General features: G+C 39.7%; 4 protein-coding genes across 6 annotated transcripts; all 4 read right to left on the bottom strand.

Annotated features, from left to right (window-relative positions):
- Nucleotides 1-220: 220 nt before the first annotated feature.
- LOC115750481 (65-kDa microtubule-associated protein 1-like) lies at nt 221-24,346 on the bottom strand. 2 transcript variants are annotated; one of them, XM_030687904.2, is made up of 11 exons: nt 24,341-24,346; nt 5,664-5,729; nt 4,679-4,772; nt 4,292-4,495; nt 3,869-4,132; nt 3,570-3,785; nt 2,787-2,942; nt 2,391-2,702; nt 1,444-1,531; nt 840-988; nt 221-686 (listed from the first exon to the last, which is right to left on the bottom strand). In XM_030687904.2, exons 3-11 carry the CDS (start codon nt 4,748-4,750, stop codon nt 384-386), a joined length of 1,764 nt encoding a protein of 587 aa, XP_030543764.1. In that variant the 5' UTR covers nt 4,751-4,772; nt 5,664-5,729; nt 24,341-24,346; the 3' UTR covers nt 221-383. The 2 variants fall into 2 exon arrangements, with proteins under 2 accessions (XP_030543764.1, XP_030543852.1); XM_030687992.2 differs by having other exon boundaries at nt 3,869-4,120.
- LOC115750598 (trigger factor-like protein TIG, Chloroplastic) lies at nt 7,871-14,473 on the bottom strand. The gene is made up of 13 exons (XM_030688111.2): nt 14,058-14,473; nt 13,505-13,588; nt 12,980-13,108; nt 12,213-12,301; nt 11,911-12,094; nt 11,420-11,510; nt 11,178-11,332; nt 10,202-10,294; nt 10,015-10,107; nt 9,547-9,627; nt 9,211-9,360; nt 8,734-8,829; nt 7,871-8,360 (listed from the first exon to the last, which is right to left on the bottom strand). Exons 1-13 carry the CDS (start codon nt 14,361-14,363, stop codon nt 8,283-8,285), a joined length of 1,629 nt encoding a protein of 542 aa, XP_030543971.2. The 5' UTR covers nt 14,364-14,473; the 3' UTR covers nt 7,871-8,282.
- Nucleotides 16,238-19,792, bottom strand: LOC115750732 (grpE protein homolog 2, mitochondrial-like). Of its 2 annotated transcripts, none has more exons than XM_030688300.2 (6): nt 19,515-19,792; nt 18,864-19,094; nt 18,590-18,778; nt 18,284-18,451; nt 17,255-17,383; nt 16,238-16,700 (listed from the first exon to the last, which is right to left on the bottom strand). In XM_030688300.2, the coding sequence occupies exons 1-6, from the start codon at nt 19,650-19,652 to the stop codon at nt 16,614-16,616; spliced, it is 942 nt and encodes a 313-aa protein (XP_030544160.1). In that variant the 5' UTR covers nt 19,653-19,792; the 3' UTR covers nt 16,238-16,613. The 2 variants fall into 2 exon arrangements, with proteins under 2 accessions (XP_030544160.1, XP_030544224.1); XM_030688364.2 differs by having other exon boundaries at nt 18,590-18,783; nt 18,869-19,094; nt 19,515-19,791.
- Nucleotides 22,259-25,337, bottom strand: LOC115750855 (mitochondrial pyruvate carrier 4-like). The gene is made up of 5 exons (XM_030688491.2): nt 25,067-25,337; nt 23,821-23,919; nt 23,638-23,690; nt 22,853-22,926; nt 22,259-22,478 (listed from the first exon to the last, which is right to left on the bottom strand). The coding sequence occupies exons 1-5, from the start codon at nt 25,119-25,121 to the stop codon at nt 22,421-22,423; spliced, it is 339 nt and encodes a 112-aa protein (XP_030544351.1). The 5' UTR covers nt 25,122-25,337; the 3' UTR covers nt 22,259-22,420.
- Nucleotides 25,338-26,168: the final 831 nt, after the last annotated feature.

The raw sequence follows: 26,168 nt of genomic DNA, 5'->3' as shown, positions 1-26,168 counted from the left end.
TTTAAAGCTTGCATTTGTAATTATTTCCTCTGATGTTTGTACATGCTCACCTTATTTTAGAAGGGAAATTCCAGGTCTACTGCTCGCATAATGTCATCGTTCCGATACCTATCATCTGCTAATCCGTTGAATCTTAGCACACGGCCACTCGCAGTAAGCTTTCCATCATGCATATACTTCCAGACACCGCTGATCCATGAAAGGCAGGAGTCAACTACGATATTATTTTCTCCACAGTCCACTGAAATTTTCCTGCATCTGAGCACGAATTCAACGCTTACATAAATTACACAGCCTCTCATTTTCTCTACTCAATTTGCAACTCTACACAAATCTTAGCGGCAAATACAGATAACGGCAGTGCAGTTACAGAACACCTATTGTTAAGGAGACACTAGGACTGGTTCAGTGCTGGAAACATGGGAAGCGGCTTCTTCTTTCGATACAGCTACGTAATTCACTGGAGCAACAGGTCTTGTGTCATCCCTCTTCCCATCTTTGTTGATGGACCTGCCACCATTTTGGGATGCATTAAGAGAGAGCCGTCGGCCAGGAGTTCCGTTGGTACCTCCATTTCCACGTGCACCGACCACCTTCTTTCCACTGGTCGATTTAGCCGGACTGGACCTTGACCCAAAAATGGCTTCTTGTTCTGTACTTTGCTGGTCCTGGAACTTCTTCTGATCCTGTAAAGTTCAGAATATGCAGACAAAGGTTGAATGAAAATCACTACTCTTGCATAGCAAGCATTAAACACAGGCCAAGCAAAACCTTGCTTGTAACTGATCCGAAAAAAAGTCATTTGCCATATTACACGCATCCACTATCTACGGACTTACTCTTAATCTTCGCTTCTCTTCTTCTCTTTCATGCCTCAGAAGAGCATATTCATCAAGCATGGCAAGAAGAGGAACGCCGTCATACATGAATGACATACCACGATCTTCCTCCCAGGTACGGGTTTTCGCTACCAAACTGTCAACCAAGGCTACAAGACAAGAATGCCGATCAACCAAGAGTACTACCATTGCTGTAGTTTCCAAAGCGATATATTATGTGATCATATGTAACTAAATTGGAATTTGTTTTACTATATAAAACAAATTCCAACTGACATCAACTGAAGTGCAAACCGCTTTTATGCAATGACAGACTTAACAGTGCCTTGGCAATCAGAAGAACATCAGTTCATCCCTCCAGAACTTAATCGAGTTCATGACAAAACTTTGCAATGGCATGGAGTGACAAAATAAAGGACGACCCCTCACATGACATCCCTGTAAATGATGGATCATAAAATAAATCAGATCTGACAACACTAAACATATGAGCTAACATCACCCTTCTTCATTCAAAGGCATTCTCTGTCAGTGGTCCTTCAATCATCGTCACTTCTATATGTCATCAAAAGATCTAGAATGTTCAACTTAATTGATGACCTACCGGGAATTTTGCTGACAAGAACTCGGGCCTTCTCAGCGCGCTTGAGATTTAAGTGTGCACCTCTACTTGCACTATACCTGTTATCATCCTGTAAATGAAGGAGTGATGAAATGAGTGAAACTCACAGCAATAACTCGGACAAGATGCTTAAAGGATTGTATCAAGTAGAATATCATTCTGCAGATTCCTACCCAACTTAATAATGGTAGTATCTGTTTTAACTAACTACGACATTTGAAGAGGTAACTAAGGATAAGTATCTCCCCAGGTAGACTCACTATCTTTAATTAATATTGGTGTTAGTGAGTGGGTTATTTTTTGCCAGTGGTCTTGATAGGTGACTATTGTGCTCAAGACCATCTGTTCTTGTACTCAAGTGTGGCAGATTGGACTTTTGAAGGACATATCAACCATTTTTTGAGATGATGCAATTGTAATTCTTGTCCATTCCAACAACAAATTGGCAAGTAACAAGGCTAGAATGACAAATCTTATGACTACCCTAATCATAGATGCTAAATTGAGCATGGTTTTATCTAATAAATCATAAAGGTAAAAGGAATAATTACAAAAATGGGCCTTAAACTTGGCCCAACGTGTAATGTAGTCCATGAACTTTAGCCTAATATCCAATGGGGTTTTTGAACTTTTAATTTGTTTAATGTGGTCTCTGAACATGTATCAAAAGTTTAGAGACCACATTAAACAAATTTAAAGTTCATGGACCACATTGAACAAATTGAAAGTTCAAGGGCCACATTGCACTTTGTGTTAAAATTCAGGAACCATTTGTGTCATTTTCCCAAAGTAAAACATTGCTTCAGCATTCTCAGCATTCAACCTGTGCCACAGTTGCGTCTGCTGCAAGCACAATGAACAAAGATGCTGCATGAGCACCAGTTCCAGCAAGCAGAGATAGAGAGATTTAAATCATTAATCATTAATACCCGATTATAGTCTTCAAGCCAACTCTCTTCTTCACAAGCAGACATCCACTTCTCAACCTTGTCCAGAATTTCTTTTCTGCTGATGGCTTCTTCTTTTGCTTTTGATATCTGATCATCCATGTCAGCTAGTAACTCAGCAGGCTCAACATTGCCAGAATCAATCAACGCCATAATTCTTTCTCTGGCAGCCTCTGGATCTACTTCTATATGAGCACCAGCATATATATCCTCGAGCTCAGCTTGTTTCTTAAAAGCGAGTTCCTTCATCCTGCTGGATTTAAGTTGATCGAGCCTTTCAACTTCCACCGCAGCCTTCACATTGAAAAAGAAAGAAAGAAATCAATTAAAGCACCCTTTACTATGAATACCTATTGCGAGGAAATGGAAAAACTATACCTGCTTGATAAGATCCAAAGCAAGAGCACCTGGGACTGTTACTTCATCGACAGATGCTCCTATGTTACAGGTAACATGGTCAAATAGGGCTCTTTCTTCTTCTGTGGTATCCATCAAATTCCACAGATCAATTAGCTGGGAAGCTAGTGCTTGAAGCTGCGGTAACAACACACGTCAATGCTTAGATTGCAATGGTAGGAATGGATGACACAAAAAGTAAAGAATGGAAGAAGAGAGAAGCAAGATATTCAGATGGTAAACCTACAGCTGACAAAGAGCTCTTACACGTCATTACATGCTTTGACATTGAAGAACATGCAAAAGTACCAGAGAGGATCGTGGCTCTCTCTACCTTGTCTTTTCTCATAATCTGAAACACTCTAGGACTTACTCAACAACATAATCGTGTCATTGGTAACTTATATTTATGTATGACTTTTTTTAACTCATAAACTCCTCATAAGCCAGCCTCCACAGACTAAAGACTTAAATGGCCGGACCCCTTAACTAGTGCTGCAATTAGAGTTGATCCAAGCAACAAGATTTCTCAGATCTGTTTACCAAGAAAAAAGAAAAAAGTTGTCTCAGATCGCGTCTTGCAGAAAAAAAAAAAGATTACTCTATAATTTTTCAGAAATTGAAACTAGCACAATGTTGATGTTTATTCACACAGATGAATAAATGCAGCGCAAAGAAAGATATGCAGCATCAGTCAGGTTCAACAACTTAAGTAGAAGTCTAACTTGACATCAACTACTGTGTGACTGTACTAAATTGAGTTACCTTCTGCAACCTCTGTTTCTTATCTTCCTCCAGCGTTACAACTCTCTTAGCCAGTCTGGATAAAGTATCATTGCTAATGCTTTTGGACTGCACACCAGTTGAGTCATTTAAGCTGGGATGAACTTCAGTAACCGTACTGACGAAGTCCATCCCTAGTACGGCACAGAGATCATGGACTGTGCTCACAAATTCAAGCACCTTGTGTAGCCTATCACTCTGCCACATAAACAAGCAGTCAGATAGGACTACCCGAGTGCATATAGGCTGACATATCAAAATGAGATGAGTACATGCTGTACCTTCTCCTTCTGAAGCTCTAGGAGATGGGATTGGTACTCATCTAATTTCTTCAGGGATAAATCAGTCTCGTCCACTGCAGGCATTTGATCGTTGATAGTCAAAGTTCCTGCAATTTCCCCACATATATTTTGAATCTGTGACTGTACATCCGAGAACTCCTTTATTCTTTCCTCTTTTTGCTTCCACAGCAGTTCAAGTGCCGGAGCAATGGCTGCAAGTTGTTCCTTGATTGTTCCTGTAGTCTTGCCTGGCTGCAATACCAACTAGATTATGTAACAAAAGTCTCATTACTTTGGGAATAACACATCAAAACTACAACACCAAGAGGAGTGTGATATTCTCACAATCATATTCAAATTGACCTGAGGAAGGGGGAAAAAGGACAAAATCAAAGCCTATGAATGTAAATCATGAGTACGCACAATTCCAGCCGAACTTTTCTCTCCAAGAGCTGACAGAAGACTGGCGAGCTCAACTTTGGCATCTGACAGTGCCTTAAGAAGCTGTGCCCTTGAATTTGCAGCCTGCTCCACTTTCCTTTTATACACATCCAAGCAGTCCTGCTCTATTTGAAGAAGCCTCTTATCACGCTCCTCATCACTCTCGCCGACCTCATCCCAAATATCCTGTTCCAGTTTCATGAAATGAACTAAGCTTATTCAAGGTTTGCCAAAAAAGGGTACGACTAGCTTGTTCAAGGGAGAAAACAGCAAAGTAATACATGATGTTCATCCCATTAGAATTAATTCGCTCATAACAGAAAGAGAACGAATGAAAATTTTAAAAGATATCAGAGAATATTAGAGGACCTGCAACTTCTGCAATAGAGAACCACATGTGATTTCCCCAAGAAGAGGGGTATGAGCATCGGTTGCTGCCATTTTGGTTTCAACCAGGACCTAGCTGCAGCACAGAATGAATGCAGGAATCAATACCATTTCTCAATCTGCGTTGTGCTATTTACTTATACAAATGCGTGTTAGACCAAGGTCGAGCAATGAATTTACAACATCAGATCAGCTATAGCACCTAAAAAGCTCTGTAATAGTATCGATAAAAACTCGAGATACGTTCGAAAATAAGTGCCATCATAATCTCGAAAGATGTAATTTCCAGGGATTTTAACGTGATCGTGTCTTGCTATATGATACAAGATAACCCCAACTCTACTGCAAGTCCAAACAGTAGCAGACAGGAAGCAAATTAGATGATACACTAGAGAGAAAACGAAGAATATTCGAAACTAGCTCCGACCATGGGGATTAAAAATTCGATAGTTCTTTCGTTGGTCAGTTCTCAGAACAGAAACTTATCAGCAATATGATAATTCATCAACAAGTTCGACTTTTCTCCCCATTTTCGATTCCCTCCATTCTTGTACTTCCCACATTCCCACGAACCAAGAAAAGAAATAACAGAGCCTCACTCAGACTCGGGGCACAACCGGTCAAGCGACTGCACTGCACCATCCAGAAACAGTGCAGAAACCGACGGCACCAAAAGCCACGAGATCTCAACTCCACAAGCACCAGTTCAACTACCCAGTACACTGTTCGTGTTCGATAATCCGCCGCGGCCAACGCATTCACACCACAGCACGCAAACCTGAATCCCCGGCTACTGGAGCTACAGTCAATGAATAACAACATCTGGTTCAACATCACAACCACTCGGACACAGCAAACTGCGGCATTTTGTCGGAGGATCACGAAGAAGAGAGAAGGAGAATGCACCGAAAGCAAAACACCGTCGTAGCAATCAAAAAAGCTCATCGTGCAGCGGAGCAATGCTTACACAGATCGTCCTCGCGTTGGTGGTATCAGATCTAAAGCGTTTCGAGGAGCATCAACTTGTGCGTACGAGAGAGAGATGGAGAGTGGGCGGGGACATGAAAATGGATATTAGTCTCATTATATCTCAATCAATCAAAGTGGTTTTTGGACCAAAAAAAAAAATCAAAGTGGTTTTGCACAAGAGATGTGCCCCGCGTTTTCCGATTAATTGCGAGGATGACACTGCCACTGAGTGAGGAAGTTGCATTGGTTTCCAGTTTCCACTACACTTGGCGACCCGGTCATCCGGTTCGGGCGCTCGTTGACTTGGAGTTTGTATCGGTTTGACCCGTTGGTGGTTTTTTTTTTTTGTCGTTTGAGAAACGCTATGTTCCCTGGTCATTTTGGATCTTCCTGAAGGCAAGAAGCTACACCAATAAATCTTCGAAAATTTGCTAGACCTGACCTGGATGGCTTGATTTTTATTAGGCCAAAGAGAAGCGAGAATCAGCGAGAAATATCGTCCTACCACGATCATCGAGCTTGAATCGAAGTACTGTGCTTCACCCAATCCCATCTACTTACCACTGTCTCGCGAATCATGCGCCATATGTAGATATAAGGTAGCCATCTATCAAACTATTGTCGCCTAGATTTTCACCCCGAGAAAGAAAGCAGGCCAACTGTAAGGGCATAATGGGAAATGTGGTGGAAAGAGGTGGGTACAACAGGCATACGAGCCACGCATTAACGTGATAAAAGTCATAATATCAACGTGGCAGTAGGCCGCAGCTGTAGCTGTATCTGCATCTGCATGCAGTGTAATGGAAGGATGAGATTTTTTTATTTATTTATTGCTACAGGCGTCATCGAGAATCAGATGGGGCCCTTTCTCGACGAACCCACCAGCACGTAAAGTAGCTACATTTAGAGGAGGGCCCTCACACTCCCCACACCTCCCCAGGTTTTGTTTGTTCCAATCGTCGTTCGGGTCCAGGGGGTCCAAGATCTCGTCAATGAGCTCAGCACATTGCTTAATCTCATTTCTTTGGGCTTTGAGTTTACACTACTTGACATTGGTACGATAACTTTCTTTAGCAAAAGACACTTCGTCTGCGTTTGGTCGTCGGGATTTCTGATCATGATAGGATTGGATAGGATAGGATAAGAAATCTAGGGATTTGGCCATATCCTATTCATCATTTGGTGAACTACGGATTTAAAATCGGATATTCTTATATCCTATCTTATCCTGCATTTGGTAGAACTGTATATTAATATAAATGACATATATGCCCTACGTGATGCTCATGAAATATTCCGATCTTATTACTATAAAAATAATGTTCTCATACACAAAAAATAAACTTGAAAATATACACATTTTATTAGATTTTCAAACCTCTTTGCAAAAAAATAAAATAAAATGAAAATAGAAACAAATGAGGCAAGAAAATTAACTTTTATATGACGGATAAGAGAAATCCTATCCGACCTTATCCTACCCCCTCCCCTAGGATTTTTTTATCCGGATTATATCCCTCCTATATCCGACATTATACTATCCGGGACACCTACCAAACACGGGATAGGATAAAACATACCCTATCTCGAGTTTTATACGGACGACCAAACGCATCGTGTTTCCAGAAGAAGGGGCATCAGCACATGAGTCCAGGAAGTATAGACCCATGGATTAGGTGCGGCTGATTTCACTCGCGATCCGATTCGGTAGGCCCAATAGCAATTTTTCTTCTTAACTAATGACGGAGGAGATGGCACTAAATAGTCTCAGACCTTTTCGGAGTGGGTGTGTCCATATAGTTTTTGCTCAGGTATAGGTGGATCCGACAACAGATCTCGCCGGCCCTTTCAGAATTTTGTGGATCTTTTCCCTCTCGAAAAGGAGCAACCCATCCCTGTGTCTTCCATTTGAAGACCGTACCTTACCCTCAACCTTCCTTCTCTCTATTTCTCTCAAAACCAAAGAACAAAAATAAGATCGACCAATACTTTTGTTCCTTGAAAAAAGAAATAAATTGGGCAGGGGCTTCTGATACTTTTGCTCTTGCGATAAGAGGAGGGTGGACCCTCGTTTGAATACTCAGAACTCAGACGATGGAAACATCATCTGCAGCTCTCGCTTCATGTGGGTTCGACTGACTGCATTGGTTGCCCTGAATCCGCCAAAATCCCCCACATGCATTTGTCTAATTGCAAAAAGAAATATAAATACAAAAGTACATATTACATATGATATATATTTTTAAGTGTCCACTTTATCTTTCGCAGTGTCGGGACTCGGATAAAGACCCCACGGTTTCGCCTTAGCATTCTTTGGCTATAAAGGAGTGCACCATTTAATAATTCAAAATGTCATCAGATACCACTCGACCATTCTAGATCTAGGGCTCACCCCTTGTCTCCACTTACGTTAACAATCTTTTGAAATGATTCATGCTCTTTTATTAGAGTCATCTCACGATTCATTTCAAGCTTCATAGCTACTACTCTCGTTTTAGTGCACTTCGGCAGCTTGTTGCAGCCCGCACGATGGCAGTCGTGAAATTCTGATGCTGAACTCTAATGCAGGTTTCAAAATTTGAAAAGTGAAAAATTACATACTTGAGCTCTGTCTTTCTCACCTTTTTATGTAATTAATTTCTGCTCGTTCTCTCAACCATTCAAGCACCTTCGCGCCCTCTAGAATCTCCTGAACCTGCATTATTCAAGTGTAAGAAGAGAAGACAGTATAAGATCAAACAACACATGTTAGCAAAGGATCAAGATCGGTTCTGCATTGTTGAGAGGTCAGGCATTCCTATTCAGAGATACACCTAAATTGTTTGCACGGAGGAAACAAGCAAAAGTGACTAGATTCAAGCATCTGACCCAAAAGTATTCATGCAGCAATTAACTATCTATATATAGACATCACATAGAATGCCAGCGATTATATATATTCTCAAACATTCCTTTTGACCTCATCCTGTACAAAATTAAGAAATGTCAATTCATCAATGTAAGTATTGTGGACAAAATTACAACAAGAACCAGCTATGCACTTAGATTACAGTGACAAATACACAAACCTGTTCCCTCACACGCTCTTCATCATATTCCTGCTTCTGGCGTTTAAATTCAGCAATTGAATTCTCAACCTCCTTGACAAGTTCTTCAGTGGAGAACTGGGAAAATTCACGAGACAAAGAAGAAAAGAAAGGTTTTCTGAGGCCATAAAGAGCAAAAGATGGAAGAAAGCTAAAACTTAGCATGTAAATAATGGAATTGCCATGATAATAGGCCGAGCTTCTTTAGCAAATCCAAAAGACACCAAGTGAGTAAACCTTAAGACCATAACTAGCACAAATACAGATGAAAGCCAATGTCATAATATTTCTACAAGCCTACAGCAATTAAGAGCCCACTACTGCTTCCATATTGAATCAAATGAGGTTTAAGAGGAGAAGATCCAAAATAAGCTGAGAGACCCTCATAGGCAGTAAAAATCACCATGAAGCAGAGCAGTTAAAATGCATTGGCAAAACAACAAAATCAGCCAAATATACCTGCAGATTTTCCCGTCTAAAAATATCTCCAACTGCCAAATTCTGTTTTATGACATGAGTGACATTTTCCTTCTGATTTTCCAAATACTCGTTTACTGCCTTCGGACTTGAAAGAGAAGCCAATTGCTGTTCATTTAACTTCATATTTGCCTGAGTTGAGACATGCAAAAAGAAAAATTTAGAGTTAGTCAAATGCTTGCCTAAAATAGTTGCACTTAAAGGTAAAATTAAGAACCAGTACTTCTGACACTGCCAGTAACACAGTACAGAACATTCCACGCAATATGCTTGCTGCATAACAAGGAAAAATCATGCCATATTAATGTGTCCATGGACCTGTATCTGTAGAAGCTGGGCACCATAGAGCTGCCTCCCTTGTTCTTCAAATAAAGATTGGGGGATATCAATCTCTACCATCTAAAAGTCAGCGAAAGCAAGAACAAAAGTGGAATGTTAAACTTAGCAAAAGGGAACTGAAGCTTGATCATCTTTTCTAAACAAAACCATTCTGACAGCCCACTTCAGGAAGTTAAACAACCTATTGCACTATGCTAATATATTTAGGGGTATCCTGAGATTCAGGAAAATTCTCTTAGAAATTTCGGATTTAGGGAATAAGGCCTAGATGTCTCCAATTCCGCGACTGAATATCCTAGTCATCATGGGAGAACCATGTCATGATAATATAGGGTAATACATTTGTAGTGGGAGGAACGCGAGGCAAAAGCCACATGCATTGAAGAAAGGATCAATAAAATCCAAAATAGAGGATATTAATCAGCTATTACAAAACAAGAGAAGGACCTTTGAAAGCTGGTCAAGTATTGCATTGTCTGTTGCTTGGTCTTTAGCTGTTTGCTCTACTTCTAGGCATCTTTGCAACACTGAATCCTCGACCTGCAGATTTGGACAGATTATCTTTCTTCTTCTGTTAAAGGGAATCATATAGGTCAGAGTCTATACGCTGAACAGCGAACAACGAGCATCTTACCTGCTTCAGGCTGGTGCATCCAGGAAGAAGCTTGTCAGCAAGCGACTCATCCAACTCCGGTAGGTCTCTATAAAAAAGCTCCTTGCATTCAACCTCGAAAAAAATCATTGAAGAAAGGTTTTAATTTTATATGAAAGAGTCCACAGATTAGTATTTCAGAATCCGGGCAACTTAATTGAGTGGAAAGTTTGACAGCATAGTTTCCAGGATTACTTGTTTAGTTTGGCCTAAAGACAAAAAATCATTCAAATTTGGTGCAAAAAATATCATATTAAATTTACAAAAATTACAGTGACTTTGAGTTTTAAATATATGCATGTTTTCAAAAAATTTGAGGTGCTATTTTTTAAAAAATTATTTCAAACTCTAAAAGTTAAAAAAAGAGTAAAAAGTAAAACATAAATATAAAAAGACATGACGAACACTCATATAGCCTACTTTTGGAGATTTACCAGAAGCTTCCCCAAAGAAGAAATTGTATTACCTAATTATGAATGAGACCAGTATATAGCAACACTGAAAGATGGCATCAGATAGATCAGGCAAAAAAATTTGCACACCATGGTTTAGAGGAAAAACCAGTAACAAATCCAGCTTGAGAAGAATCCATCCATATGTGGGTCATGGGGGTGGGTAATATGATCAATATAGGGCTTTAAACCTTGATAGGCTCAATAGTAATTTAGAAGAATCCATCCATATGTAGGTTATGGGGGCGGGTACTATGATCAATATAGGGCTTTAAACCTTGATAGGCTCAACAGTAATTTAAGTTAGGATTAGTTTGACTAGTAAGGTTGCAGCACTGTTGGCCAAAAAGAAAAGGAATTAAAAATAAAAGAGCTGGCTCTGATAGTTTAGTTGTAAGAAGAGACACTGGCATTTTTCAAAAATCTGTTTTAGAGCATTATTTCTTGAAGTGTGTGTGTGTGTCAAAATATACAAGAAACCAGCGCCACAATAAAGAGGAACTTACTGTAAATTGAGCATGAACACCACGTAGATTTTCTTGATTCCAGTTATCAGGAAAGAAAAGTGGGAAAGACTTTGTTTCACTGCGCTGAATGCCGATTATTGAATCGAGGAAACCAGGTAGCAGTTTGTCACCGTCTTCAGTGTCAAAATGAAACCCTGCAATTTTGTTGCTAATTGAATATGAGAATGCTGGTTGTGCACTACAAATAGAAATTGCAAAGTCTTCGCTGGACATTGCCGAACCTTTACTTTCTGCAGAAGGAATATTTTTAACGTTGGATTCATCTTGATCGACTGTTGTTGCTGATATATCCAAGACAGCGACATCCCCAATCTGTGGATAAGGCGCATCAATAGTGCAGATTCTAGACTCACATAAAAGCTGATAAAGCAAGGATAATAAGAACATAAGAAGCAACCAAGTTTATGAAACCTACTACAATATAATGGTTCATAATTTTATATCCTGAGTATATAGGGACAACACACATCAAACATCTAAAAATTAGTACCTAGCATCTGCAAATCAGCCAGAGCCTCAATAAAACAAATCTGAGGTACACTATCTGCTCAGAGTATAAACTATGAAGGTGCAGTATGTCACTATCTATCCCACAATTCTCTAATTGATTATTGAAGTGAAGCTTTTTGAAGTTTTGATAAAGGAAATAAGTACTATATTAAGGGAGGGAAAAAACACGTAATGCCAACGTCGAGGCTTATATGTTGCTAACCTGGAGTCCTCTGTCAGTTATAATCCTCAATGTGCCTAATGATTTGTGGCGCCGTCTTAGTTCTTGTTGACAAGCTCTCTGAGCATCTATTTCACTATCTATTTCAACAACAATTTTCAAGCTTTTGTATCCATCTTCAGGAATCCACTTGACTTCAGGTGCCACATCAACAATAACATCATATCTGGATTATAGGTAAGGGAAGCAATTAATACAACACATTGCATCCACAGACAACAGACAAAACTGTCCTTGTGAATTCGAAGCTGTCTATCTATACACTCAAGAGACATGTGTCAAACCTGAGGGAACTCTGAGAAATATAAGTATTCTCCATCTCAGAAAACTTTGTCACAATGCGAACTGAATCCTTCAGGGCTTTACCTGACACCTGTTCAAGTAAATGCATGCCTGAAAAAGCTCTAACATGGATGCCTACCAAACTCAAACTGATGTCTTGGATTCTCTCTTGTTTGGTACAGAAAATCAAATATAGGTAATAGCATTGGACAATATCCTCTTTCTCGAAGCACATCAATGTCCTTTTTATAGATTTCAAAAAGCAATTCACACTTCAACAACTCCAAGGTAAGATTTCATAAAATCTCTTCCTTTGAAATGTAGAATGAGCTCTCTCTTGAACAACTCACCAATTGAAATGTGAATATCAGTGAAATATTCCAAATCAAAGACAACATGTCCAATTCATTGGTATCACATTTGTTACTGCCACCAAAAAGTGTTAACCGTGTGCTTGACTGACTTTACTTGTAACACTTTAACTTATACTCTTTGCAAATTATTTAACAGCTTTTTTTCTTCTTTTTTGGTGGGAGAGTCGTAAGTACTTTTCATAAGTCAAAACATTTAGGCCCTAAATTTAGGGATCAATCACATTTTACCGAGCATGGCAACTCATCACTAAGCAGCTGGCAAGAGGTGTAAGCATCTTAAGATGGATTTTACTAGATGGAACTTTCAGGAAATTTGATCCCAATAAACCATCAACAAGTTATTCTTTCGTTGAAAATCATCAAAACATAAAGGAGTGAAAGTTACTCTAACATACCGAAGACATGGCATGGGGAAGTGTCCTCTTCAGTATAGACTCAACGGTAGCCTTTTGAACATTTTGCTTCCCTACGTAACTTAAGAGAATGCTCTCTGGGACATTCTTTCCAGGACGAAAGCCAGGAATCTGGTTTCAAAAGAAGAGGAGATGAATGCATTACTAATGTTCATTCTAGGCGACAATTGCCTTGAAAAAGGGTGTAAATACTCTAGGCATGAAGCAGGATACATAGCATTCAGACTTGAAAGTCAAAATGAAGAACTGAAGTAAGGTTTGTCCACATTAGCTCCTATTTAATAATTGTCACATGCAAGTGATTGCAAATTTCAATGGTCTCTGAAGATTCTTTTCTCTGAGGCACAAAAGTCAATGTATTCAGAATACAATAACACATTCCCGTATTCCACAATGTACTCTCTGCTAAATTATAAGAAAGAAGAAGCATAACCAAATTAGTTATGCACAAGACCAACAGCTTAAAATGCATCAAACTGCTCCCAGTAAAGCAGATATGCATTTGACCTTAGCTTGCTTCGTGAACTCCTTGATAACCCCTCTGTAACAATCTTCGCATACCACAGGTGGAACTTCTACACTTAATCTCACCTGCAGAGGACAAAAAGTAAGTAGTTCTTTATCAGTGCTTTTCCATGATTCTCACTGCTTCAAAGAGAGAGAGAGAGAGGGTTAAAACAGCTCTATTTCAATTCTCATAACAGACTTTCCCACAGAAAAGTTTCAAGCTCATAGTTAGTGTAATGCAAGGCGACTTTTCAAACTTAGAAAGCACACCGAAGAAAACAGAGTACTGGCGGTGTTTCCTCAATTTCCACCACTAGAAACAGACGCATTCTGATGAACATAGGGATTTCAAAGATGTCATCAGTTCCCGTTCCGTGAGCGCGCAATCACCAAACGAATACAGGTTATACTTTCAATTTCAGCAACAACCGTGGACAAATGTCATCGCAAAGCGTCCACGCATTATAAAACTAACGACATCACAACTGTCCAGCTTAGTCAAAGTCGGAGGATCAAAGGCCGCAATAGAACACATCAGAGGGCGAAGACTCACTCTGCTGTTAGGTTCCTCGACCTCCGTGACCTCGATATCCGCCGGCAGCCGGTCCTTCTCGGCGGCGACGGCGACGGAAGACGCGGACACCCCGAAACGACGGCCGTTCGAAGGAGACGACGAGAGAGGCCGTCGAAGCAGGTGGATTCGCGGAGGAGGAGAAGAAAGTTTCCGAGGACCGAAGGTCGTGCGCTGGAATCGAAGAGATGAGGTCGCGAGTGAGGTCGAGGCCTTGCAGAAGATGGAGTCGAGGGAAAGAGAGCGATTGGGATTGAGGAGTGATGTGGAGCTGATGCAGAGCTCCATTTACGAAGAAGCTTCTCCAACTATGGAGGAGGAGACGCTGGAGATAGGAGAGCCGCTTTTGAAGTTTCGCCAGGGGGATAATCAAACAGATATATTATCGGGAAAACACTGCGAGAAACCGGGAAAATGATCTTGCATTTTTTTTTAATTCATTTTCTAAATTTTCGCGGGAGAGTTTTTCTACACCGCTCACGGTAAATATCCAAGCGCGTTGGCAGAGGTACGGGTGTCAAAAAAGTTCGCGCCGGCCCAATCCGATTCGGCTCGGCTCAAAAATTCACCTCAATTTTCGGGCTTTTCGGCCGCCTTGGTACTATTAGGATTGGGCCAGCCCGGTTCCGATTTTTTTTTCACTCATATTTTCTTTTGAATTTATCTTATTTTTATTTTTTATATTCTTTCATTCGACGAACATGTCAAGTGATTTTGATTTAAAAAAATAAAAAGAAAAAGAAAGAAATCAACCCAATTCGGCCCGAAGAGGGTTCGGGCCAAGTCGAGCTTGGCACTGTTTAGTTTTGGGCTAGCACGGGCCGAGCACACCCCTGGGTAGAGGTAGTAATTCCACGGCACAACCGTGATAAATCTTTTGGTTGGCCCATTGTCAAACTTATTGCTTGGGCGCACATAACAATATTTTTCGAGCAGAATTTCTGCTTCAAATGTGATTTTAAAGGGAAATTTAATTTCTGTCAGAAATTCGTTTACTTACGCAACTTCATTTTTTTTATTTCTGAAATATTTTTTTGCTTCAAAAATAATTTTGAAGCCATTTAGGAACTACATGATAACACTTCCGCTTCTGGATTTCTCCGCCAGAAGTTAATCCGGCAAGGAAATCCATTTGATAAAAACCTTGCCAAAGTAGAAATCCGCTTGGTAAAAAAATTAACTTATAGTAGGATTTTTAACTTTTGGCAAGGTTTTTGGCCAACTTTAAGAAGTAAAAATTTTTTACTTCTCCGCTTTAGAATCACTTTTTCAACCACACCGACCTCCGCCGGCCCACCTCCGCCGGCCGCCGAAGATTTTGTTAACAATATTTCAAAAGTAGAAAATTTCAACCGTTATCAAATGAATTTATCCGATTAGAAGTAGAAAAATCAACTTCTACTTTTTAGAAGAAGTAGAGAAATCAACTTCCGATCAGAAGTTGATTTCTAGTAAAGAAGTCTTACTATATGCGCCCTTAAAGAAGAAGTAAAGAAAATCAACTCTCCCTCAAGAGCATAAGTTGATTTCTAAAGTAAAAGTACTGCTATACACACCCCGCTATTCGAAGAGGTGGAAATTTCTCGATTGGAAGTTAAGAACAGAAAAAATTAGATTTAATTTATTTCTCCATAAACGAATAGTTTAATAAATATTTTCTTAAAAATAATCGTTTTTCTTGTTTAAAAAAAAATAAACAAAAATATTTTAACACTTTTAATTAACTAAGTGATTAATTAAAAAATAATATTTTTTAAATAATTTATTTTTCGTAAAACAAACGAAATCGGAAAAATGCCACTGGTATGAGTTTGGCAACTCCATTTATCATAAAGACTAGCTTAGATCACGGTGATTTTGCATTCGCCGTGCACAAAAAAGAAATTACTGTTGTAAATACGTATCGTGCACTAGTAATTCTCCGTACCATGCGCCAGTAATTCTCCGCCAAGCATTTTTATGCTGTTTCCCAATAATAGTTCCAACAGTCAATTTGCAAGTATAGGCGCAATCAGATCGGAAACACCTAGCGAACGTTTTCTTAACCCCTAACGCAATACAGAGCCAACTTTATCGAATTCAGCTCAGATATGGCATTTAGACTGAACTACAGTCAACTCACATGCATCTTAGCATCAATGGTACGTCAACTTCAGCAGCTCCAGCAATTTTTTTCCTTCAGGGCATCAAGCCTGAAGCGGAAATTCTTGCACTGAAAATTCCTCAAATTTAAGTTCAATGCTAACCATGCCATACAATGTACACATGTACAAGTTCGGGATGTATAACTATTAGTCATTGATCAGGAACTATTGCAAATAAAAGCACCAGCCATCCGTAGTTTCTCGGATAAATCTCATCGACAGCCAGTGTGAAAACTGCTATACTTTTTTCCCCCTCTACCGGATCCAAAATTTCCAAACCAGAACAATACCTCTTTAAGATGAAGATGCGAGTTCACAGCCATTGCAGTTGGAGTCGGGCTTCGGATTCCACAACCCAGCCAACTCTGTGCTTGAGAGTCTTTCGCAGTTTGGATTATTCTCCTGGGGTGTCGTTTTCCGCTGCTTGAGTTACGCCAACCTCGGCAGGACGAAGAACTCGCTCATATAGCATGTACCCCGGCTGCAGCAACAAAATAAACACTAGCCCTTTATTACGCACTCAAAGAAGATTGATGGAGAATACATTCAGCTTCTCCATCTTACTAAGTACTGTCATGGAAACGAAATAAACTCTAGCTTAATGATTGAAGATTTTTTCGTCTAGACCCAAAATGCTCCCAAAGGACATAGACGAAGTGAACTTGCTTGCCCAAATGCCACCATCCATGTCCTAATTGACTCAACTATACTAAAACTAGCAATTTCTACCGGACATTGCATCAGGATACACTACATCAAGAGACTCATCCCTCTTAGAGCAACTGAAATTCACAAATCCAGAAAGCTTTTAAAATTACTTCTCCAATTGTGCTATCAAGTTGAAAAAGAGTTATTACTGAAGCTGCCAAGACCTAAATATACCAAAATACTAAACAAGCAAGATATTCGCAAATAGACCTATATCATCAGAACAACAGATCCACCCAAGGCACACTGCCAAGAATAAGAAGGGAATAGAAGTTCCAACAACCTATAAATAATACTAATATAAAGGACAAATTAAACCACAGTTACCTTCAGAACAACAGCAACTGTGCCTGGAGGTTTAGAACCATCTTGCATTTGGAATACTGCATTGTGCCTATGTGGATCAAAAGGTTCATTGACAGGATCATATTTCTCAATCCCAAATTTTTTGAACACCTGAAAGTAATGGAACAGGAAAGCTGTTAGACATCTCAGAAGCAGCAGCAATCATGGAATCCAACTGTACGAATTCAATAGACAAAGAACTTAAGAAGGCACCGCAAATCGATCAATTCTGAAGCCACTTGACTATTAAAGTTTTTGTACATAGTTGTAAGCAACCTGTGCATTGCTATGAGAAGAAACGATTTCAAAAGATTTAAAACAGATCAATAGGGAAATACCAAGTCCTCATAGGAAAAGCACAGACATAAAAGATGAAATAATATAGCTTGAAAACTTGAAACATGGTACAGGAAGTACTTCTGTCAAAGCCACGTTCGCACGTTCCAGACAACAGCAAGTGACAACACCTTAAACAACTTTCATTTGTGGCATACACTAAGCAACTTTAGAACATCTTTTTTTCTTGGTAAAATGGAAGGAATGGCTAATTTTTTCTCCAAGGCACTCCAACGAATTTTTAGAAAACCAACATATATATTCTTTTCATAAAAGTGAAAACAACTCAAGATCTTTCCACTCAATTATCCTTACCTTTGGTGCAAAAGTACAACACCACAGGGTTCTTCCACTACTGACCAAAACGAATTAAAGGGGAAAAAAAAAAGTTCCCTCACTGAATTAATTTCACCATAGTATTCCTATGCTCAGTTATATAACTTCCGCAACTATTATCCAGAATTGAATTCAAAGGATACCACCACCATCTCTAAACAACTCTGGGGACCAATTCACACAAGTGGAAGCTTATATCATATGATGAGGAAGACCACCCACGTACTTCACAGGCTCTTTTCTCACCGTTAACAGTGCAGTCTGAGCTTCAAAATTATCAACTTTATACTAAGAAGACAAGGATATGAAGTAAAACTCTGGTAAAGGGGGAAAAACTACCTCCAAAAGCTGCTTCTCAGTCATTTCAACACCTTCCAGAAGGGTTTTCAAAAGCGGAACAGCTCCAGAAGTATCTTTTGAAGTATCAATTTTCGCGAAACTTTCCTTGACAACTGAAGAAGCTCTACCCAAATTGTCTGCAACATCCAGCAAGCTTTTCGCAAAACTCTGCAGTAAATATTTAAGTAACCATTTATGACGAACTGTAGCAATCACAAAAGCAACTATTCCATAGGACAGCTCCATAAGAACATGAAAGCAGGACCAGCTATCCAAAAAGGGGGAGGAACTGTATAGATGACACACCTGTATGGCATATTTCTTTGCATTCTCTGCTTCTCGCCTAGTTCTGTCCATGACATTCTCCATTTCCGCATAGGTTCGAAGAACTTTATCTTGCATTTCCTCTATCTGTTTATGTTTCAACTTCAACAGTTCTTCCTTTTCTGACACAAGCTTCACCAAGTCGTCCATAGAGAGCTCCTCGTCTCCCTCCAAACCTGCATCGAGAAACCCAACTTCTTTGGTGCCATTATCTCAATGTCTGATAGTTTCAGACATGATGCTCGAATTCAAAAGTTGAACCTGAATTTTCTGCCTGGTTGGGCACTTTAGTTTCTCCAGAAGTGGTACCCTCCCCTTGATTAGACCCTTTAGCATTCTCACCCGCTTTAGGTGCATCGGGGGATGCACTGTTCTTTTCTGTGGTGCTCCCCTGATCCTTTTCGCTAGGTTCAGGTGATGCAGAGGAAGAAATTCCAAACCGTCGAAGCAATGAAGAACTAAATGTTGAATGATTTAACACGAGAGCCTGCAAAAAGTAACCCAATGAAACACAGAGATAATACATGTATGCCAAGCTCCATAGTACTTCAATCTCAAAATAGGCCCCATAGACAAAGAGAATCAACTCCAAGCTAGCTGAATGCCAGCAAGCAATATTAATCTCACCCTAGACTCCTCAAAAAGCACAAATGCTCGGCGGGTAGACAATTGCGCCGCTTCAATTTAGACAAGTAGACACAACTCAGTAGTCCTATCGAGCACTTCGTATAGAAATACAAAATTGACAGATACGTAATGCAAACGCCTCCGCGGAAATTCGTAAAAGTAATCAATAGACCCGATAACTGATCACCAAAGCCGAGTTCATCCTCAAGGACAACGCACACAAAGTTTAAACCTCAACTCGACATGCTCGTAGTAGATGTAAAGCGCAGTTTTTTAGTACCTTACAAGAGGTTTCGTGCAAAAACGCATCAATTTGATTGGAGAGAACGGGCAAGGGTTTGTTCAGCGAGGGTGAAAGGAGCAAGGCGCTTCGACTCGCGCCCCTCGAAGCGCGAGAAAAAACCCTAGACACCAACATGAGCGAAGAAGACAGTGAAAAACCAGATGAGAAAATGAGAAAGGAAGAGTCTGAACGACCGATGGATCGAGAATGGCGGCCGGGAAAGAGATTTCCAAGGTTTTTACGCACCGACCGAGCTTCGAAGGAAGGAAGCCGAAGGGGACAGGAAGGGTTTTAGGGCATATTGTTTCTGGACGATATTGCCCTTGTGGTGGGATTACGAGAGAGTGAATTTTCAGGTCTGACAAATATGAATTGGGAAACAGGAAACTATTTTTGAGTTTCCTCTCAAATGTTAAGGTTATTGAAACGGGATATGTTGACCACAAGTCTTAAAACTTGTCATCTTTGTGTGATTGAGTCCTAAAATTAGTAAAAAATTCAATCAAGTCCTAAAACCCGTCCGATTGTTTAAATTGAGTCCTTTCCGTTAACACCGTTATCTCAGGCTAACATGACAAACGAAAATTATTGACATGACATTTTTTAGTTGTTTCTCTCTCCTACATGTCAAATTTAATTGTTCAACATTAACCACATCAGCCAAACGACGTCGTATGAGATACCTCTTTCTTTTTCTCTCCCCAAGCCAAAGCGATAGCACGTCCGAACCCTAAAGCCCCTCTCTCGAAGAACACTAAAGCGAGAAGGTCGAGTGAGGAAGAAGGTCGAGTGAGGAAGAAGGCCATTGTCCATTTGAAGGAGAAGCCAAGTGAGGAAGAAGACCACCGAGGCGAGGGTGCTCGCACGCGCGATTGAGGTTGAAGTCGAGCTCAAGAAGTTGGATTGAAGTCGCTAGGGTTGCTCGCATGCGCAATTAAGGTCAAAATCGAGCTCGGGACGTCAGATTCAAGGTTGCTAGGGTTGCTCGCACATGCGATTAAGGTCGAAATCAACTTTGGCTTGATTTGGGGCTTCTGAGTTCAAATGTATGGACAAGGGGAAGAGGGTAGATGATTGGAGACCCTTACCATCGTTGTCGTCAACGCTCGATCTGCGGCCGAGATGCTTCCGCAGGACCCTAGATCTTCGGAGGGGTGGATGACCTTTTGGCTTAGTGTTTTGAGAGAGAGACGATCAGATCCGAGGCTTTTTCAGGTTTGCACATAAAAAAAAAAAACCGCCACTCAATACTATGTAGTTTTGCTGATGTGAGTAAGTGGGTAGAGTGAATTTGCCAAGCGGGAGAGAGAAATGTGCCAAGTCAGCATTTTCTGTTACAAAATTTAACGGTGTTAACAGGAAGGACTCCATTTAAACAATCGGACAAATTTTAGGATTCGATTGAATTTTTTGCAAGTTTTAGGACTCAATCGCGCAAAAATGACAAGTTTTAAGACTTGTGGTGAACATATCCCTTATTGAAACCGTAAAAGCGTTAAATGGCATAGTTCGAAAAGTGAATTTACCAATTAATTGTTATAATCTTTGTTAAAATCGAGGTCTTTAATATTATGGAATTCAAATCTTAAATAGTAGAAATATAAAAATCCTAACTACATTGGGATGAGATTATCCATCAAGAAAAATCCCATTCTCTTAAGAGTTACAATCCGTTTTTTTTTTTTTGGCAAAAAATATCTTATTAGTTTATTTCATTAATGTTCTGTTAGTGGAAACATGCATAAGTTTATAAAGGGTTAATACCACGGAAAACTCCAAACCGGCACACCTATGATAAATTTGTCCCGGACTATTTTTTTTATCACGAAAAACTCCAAACCGGTACATCTGTGACAAATTTACCCCAAACTATTTTTTTTACCACGAAAAATCATAAACTGGTATACTTATGACAAATTTATCCTAAACTAATTTTTTTTACCATGAAAAATCTCAAATTGATACACTTATGACAAATTTACTCTTTGTTAAATTGGGTTAATATAATGAAAAATCCAAAATTAGTATACCTATGACAAACGAGAGGGTAAAAGCTCGAACCGGTACACCTATGAACTATCACGTGGCATCAAATTCAGCAATTTAATTGTTAAATTTAACAAAAATTAAAGGAGGGTAAATTTGTTACAGGTGCATCGGTTTGAGTTAAATTTGTTGTACTAGTTTGGGATTCTTTGTGGTCGAAAAAATAGTTTGAGATAAATTTATCACAGATATACAGGTTTAGGTTTTTTGTGGTATTAACCCATTTATAAATTTTATTTTGTTCTCTTTTAAATGTCAAATTACCTTTTTTTGGTCTAAAAATGTCAAATTACTTACATACACGTAATAAGTGTACACTTTTGCTAGTTAGGAATGAACTGGAAAAATTTGACAAATTACCGGGAAAACGGAAAGAAAATAAAAGAACGGTTTAACTGATGCATAGTATGTCGCGATTAACCACGAAAAACCAGAAAGTATCGCAATAGAATAACAAAAATCATTTGCACGACAGATGGTTTAGGAACATAGCAGTTGAGGCAGATGCTCAATCAAGTGTGGTCGAACGCCATCTTTCACCTAAAAAAACGTTATTGAATGGTCGTCGGAACTTAGATGGAGTTGAGGGGATCATGTTTGTCAGGACGTGTGTGGTATGTTAAGACTCGAAAGCCATTGCCACATCCAACAATTAAACTGGAACATGTTGGAAATACAGAACACGGTTAAACAGCAGCTGTAAATTATTGTTTTCATTCTTAAACATAGTATTCCAGAATGAATGGTCCATCAACCTAAATCATCAATTCATCATACATTTGTCGCCTCCGACGTCAAACAAGAGCCAACCTTCCCCGTCCGAACGAAGAAGAGTATGCCAAGATCCTGAACCTGCATCATTCCTTAGCCACAGCCATGGCCGCGGCCTCCTCTGTTTCGGAAGCCCGATCATGCCTGAAAAGCATAAGATGGTCTATAAAACCCATCGAAACTATCATAAAACATATCAACCTTGATTTCCCGTTTGACAAGCGAATTCAACTGAGATTTTATCAAAGTAGGAATTAGCCTTTCGGATAGGTCAGCAGGTATTGCTGTTGTGGTTCTATGTAAGTTGAGCAGAGGATTGAGTTGGAGAGTCTCTATACCAGCGACTGTGAATGGAAGGCAATTAGATGACAAACTGAGAACAAGTACAACATGCCTTGCATGAAGAAGCCTTCAAGTAGTCATTTTGCAAGGAAGTTCATTTGAAGATTAGGGACATCCTATCTTCCCTGGACTATGCTGAACTGATCTTATACTTTAGTAAGAAATATTCAACTCACAGATATTTCCGAGACAGTTGATAGATCCCGGTCCCACCCATCGCCATGTTCACACAGAAAAGATTCAAGTTTCTCTGCATATTATGAAACATGTAATCAGCTTTACAAAATCCAATGTAATCCTTCCAGGCAAGGGGAGGCAATGTTTTTTTTTCTCTGTTTGGTCGAAGGAGGAGGCAATATTGCTATCTTGTTAATGGCAGAGCCCTGATTAATTTAGGACAGGGGAAGATGTCAGAAAATGGCAAACATTGACATGAACACACGATTAGAATATGAAAATGTTGATTCTTCAGCATACAATCGTGATAGCATAATAGCAAGGACAATCAAATATTTTCTTTTTTGTTTTTGCTGGATAAATTCATCTGGTTCATTCACTGTTCTCGAAGAACTTGATGCATGAAGTTTATCACCATCAAACAAGTAATCCTGACCAAGTTTTCTCCAGCATCATGCTTCCACAAAGTAAAAATCGAGACGAATGCAAATTTGTATCATCAATCCCCACGAAATTACCAAAATTTCCACCAGAAGCTTGAATGGACCATGATTAGGTGTGCAGACAACCTCAGACAACACAAGATAGTAATTTAAGAGACAGTGGAAGAATCCTTCTTGTGCGGCAGGAATGGATTATAATAGATTAACTCTTAAAATATCGGTCATGTTTTGCACTAGAACAGGCAATCAATCAGATGGAGTAATCATACTCTATGGTCTATATGCTTCTCTTAGAATTTTTAGAAGTCTCCCAATGTATTGACACTGTAATTAAACCGTACCGGCTTAATCACCAAGCTGTAGCGTGACCAAATAACTCCAGTGCAAGCGACAACTGCAAATCAACAAACAGAGACAACCCAGTTATCTCACCCCACCGATATATCCAAATCGGAAACTTTCTGAACAATAAGTAGAATACATCAACCAAAAAAGTGAAACTTGGGATTGTGGAAGGTGCAAACCACATTGCTGAGGGTAAGAAATGTTTTCAGGTGGTTTCGAGAAGTCGGCGACATTGGCTATGCTGATAACCCACTTGAAAGTTGGGGCCCAGAAGTGGACTGCGATGGTCATAACATACAACAATCAACTTGATCACACATATCACTGCATAATGATGCAAATGGATGGCTGAAGAATAAGCAGGCAATCAGCAGACAGAACAAATGGTGAGGCGAGATCAATTTGATTATGAGGGCAATTCCTGGATTGGTGAAACAGTACAGAAAAATGAGAACTAAAGACAGTTTTTAAAAAGGTGGTCATAACATACAACAATCAACTTGATCACACATATCACTGCATAATGATGCAAATGGATGGCTGAAGAATAAGCAGTCAATCAGCAGACAGAACAAATGGCGAGGGCAGATCAATTTGATTATGAGGGCGGCAATTCCTGGATTGGGGAATCACTGTTTCATTTTGTGAAAAGCAAATCATGACTTGCATTTAATCTTCCCTTACAGTGAATTGTCAGCGTGCAAACTTTAACACACGCAGCCTTCCCCTTGTTGAGAGACGAAAAAAAATGACTTTTAAGTACAGTAGAGGAGAAATAAGTGCAACGGAAAGCGACAACAAAACTTGAAAAGGATTTGTGCCTAAGCTCGCAGTGTAACTCGATATAGGCATCATACCATATACTGGGAGATTTCTATCAACTAGGGCACCCCCTTGGAGGCCCGATTTCAGTTGCCTTTTTCTTCCACTTTCTCCCTCTCGCTCATGGGGTTTGCTCGGCATATATGGCTTCGATTTCGCAATTTCGTTTGCTCAGACAGCTCAAATTTTTTAAGCCCCCTCAAGAAATATCCAGCTACTAATGGCGAACCCAGTTTTGAGATTTGATTCAACAAACAATGAAGATTGCTATAAACTAGTAATCTGCAATAATCATCATCACCCTAGTCATAGTCTGACGAGTGTGTCATCGAAAATTTTCCCGCAGAAAACCGGGTATGATCACCAATCAATCCATTCACTATCGTATCCTGAAGTCATTCTATGTAAACCTCTATTCAACAAACTCCAAAGGCTCCACATACAATACCTCGCACCAAATGATGATCACCAGTCACACTCAATCTTCTCACTTAGCTTGCAAGTTTTCACAAAGACAGCACAAAATTCAAACAAATAGTCCGCGAGAAGAAACGATTGCCAATGCAGAGAGAAGAAGACAGAGAAAAATAACAGGATACGAACTGGTTTTGGGTCCCGCCGGGTGGTTCCAAAAAGCTTGGAGCTTTGAAGCCGCCATGGAAAATCTCCGACTACCCTTTTTTCGTGTCTCTGTATCTGTGAGCGGATGGAAGCTGAACAGCAATTTTTCTTTTCTTTGAAGGACTAGGAAACCGGAGACGATCAGACGAGACGGAGACCTCCAAAAGAACGGGACTCATCCACACCAGATCATTTTTTCTTTAAAAGGATTTATGTCCCAAAGAGGAGCAACTTGATCCCAAAAGATACCATTGTGGGTTCCCACATACACATCCAGAGATGCACGACAAGCGAGAGGAGGATGCAGGCCGCCCGGTTGGACTTGCTTGTCGACTCGGGCGTCGGAATTCAGCGTTTTTAATTCTTATATGCTTAGTATATCATTTACTTAGTTCAATATCACGGAAGATTTTCGTCGGTATCCTCTACTCTTTTGACATGAATCGAGACGTATGCAGAGAAGTAATTGGTGGATCTCCACGTCCCGTGCATAAGATAAGAACGAGAGAGAGAGAGAGAGAGAGAGAGAGAGAGCAGCCAAAGTGGACTGTTGCTCGTCCAATCCAAATCAAGCTAAAAAATATGTGCCACTTTATTATGCGCAGTTACATATAATACGTTACCTTTCCCTTTCAGCCAACTTTCGGCCCTTACAGTGAAACGTCCAATAAGAGGATCGTCCCTCTTATTCAGTGCTTCCAAAATACTTCAACGAAACTGTTAGAAGACGGGTCAAGTACATTTGTAAAAATTGCTTACTTTGAGTAGCGTTATGTTACGCGAAAAAAGGACAGCTACGTTAGAAGTCTTAAAATTTATCACAAAAGTATAACTTAATCCTAAAACTTTTAAAATTTATCACAAAAGTATAACTTAATCCTAAAACTTTCAAAAAGTACAATAGAATTCTAAAACTTATTACGAATTTGTAATTGAGTCTTAAAACTTTCAAGAAAATGCTATTAAATTTTAAAACTTGTCAAATTGGTCCGATTAAGCTCTTACGTTGATTGCACTTTTCGAAAATTTTAGGACTCGATTGAACTTTCGTGACAAGTTTTGTGACTTAACCGCACTTTTTGAA

The sequence above is a fragment of the Rhodamnia argentea genome, chromosome 2, assembly GCF_020921035.1.
Source record: "Rhodamnia argentea isolate NSW1041297 chromosome 2, ASM2092103v1, whole genome shotgun sequence".
In the NCBI taxonomy this organism is placed as follows: domain Eukaryota; kingdom Viridiplantae; phylum Streptophyta; class Magnoliopsida; order Myrtales; family Myrtaceae; genus Rhodamnia; species Rhodamnia argentea.
The sequence above is the reverse complement of the archived record's forward strand: the minus strand, read 5'-3'. Positions and strand labels throughout refer to the sequence as shown.

Coding starts and splice junctions, on each gene's coding strand:
- LOC115750732 (XM_030688300.2), bottom strand. CDS start 19,652: ATGTTGGTGTCTAGGGTTTTTTCTCGCGCTTCGAGGGGCGCGAGTCGA. Junction 18,779..18,863: donor AGGCAGAAAATTCAGGTTCA/ACTTTTGAATTC, acceptor GATGCAGGTTTG/GAGGGAGACGAGGAGCTCTC. Junction 16,701..17,254: donor CAGTTGCTGTTGTTCTGAAG/GTAACTGTGGTT, acceptor TTGTTGCTGCAG/CCGGGGTACATGCTATATGA.
- LOC115750855 (XM_030688491.2), bottom strand. CDS start 25,121: ATGGCGGCTTCAAAGCTCCAAGCTTTTTGGAACCACCCGGCGGGACCC. Junction 23,920..25,066: donor CCCGGCGGGACCCAAAACCA/GTTCGTATCCTG, acceptor TGACCATCGCAG/TCCACTTCTGGGCCCCAACT. Junction 23,691..23,820: donor TTCTTACCCTCAGCAATGTG/GTTTGCACCTTC, acceptor GTTGATTTGCAG/TTGTCGCTTGCACTGGAGTT.
- LOC115750598 (XM_030688111.2), bottom strand. CDS start 14,363: ATGGAGCTCTGCATCAGCTCCACATCACTCCTCAATCCCAATCGCTCT. Junction 11,333..11,419: donor TCCTTCTGCAGAAAGTAAAG/GTTCGGCAATGT, acceptor ACAAAATTGCAG/GGTTTCATTTTGACACTGAA. Junction 10,295..11,177: donor GTGTTCATGCTCAATTTACA/GTAAGTTCCTCT, acceptor ATTTTTTTCGAG/GTTGAATGCAAGGAGCTTTT.
- LOC115750481 (XM_030687904.2), bottom strand. CDS start 4,750: ATGGCAGCAACCGATGCTCATACCCCTCTTCTTGGGGAAATCACATGT. Junction 4,133..4,291: donor AGAAAAGTTCGGCTGGAATT/GTGCGTACTCAT, acceptor TACATAATCTAG/TTGGTATTGCAGCCAGGCAA. Junction 687..839: donor AAGAGAAGCGAAGATTAAGA/GTAAGTCCGTAG, acceptor TGAACTTTACAG/GATCAGAAGAAGTTCCAGGA.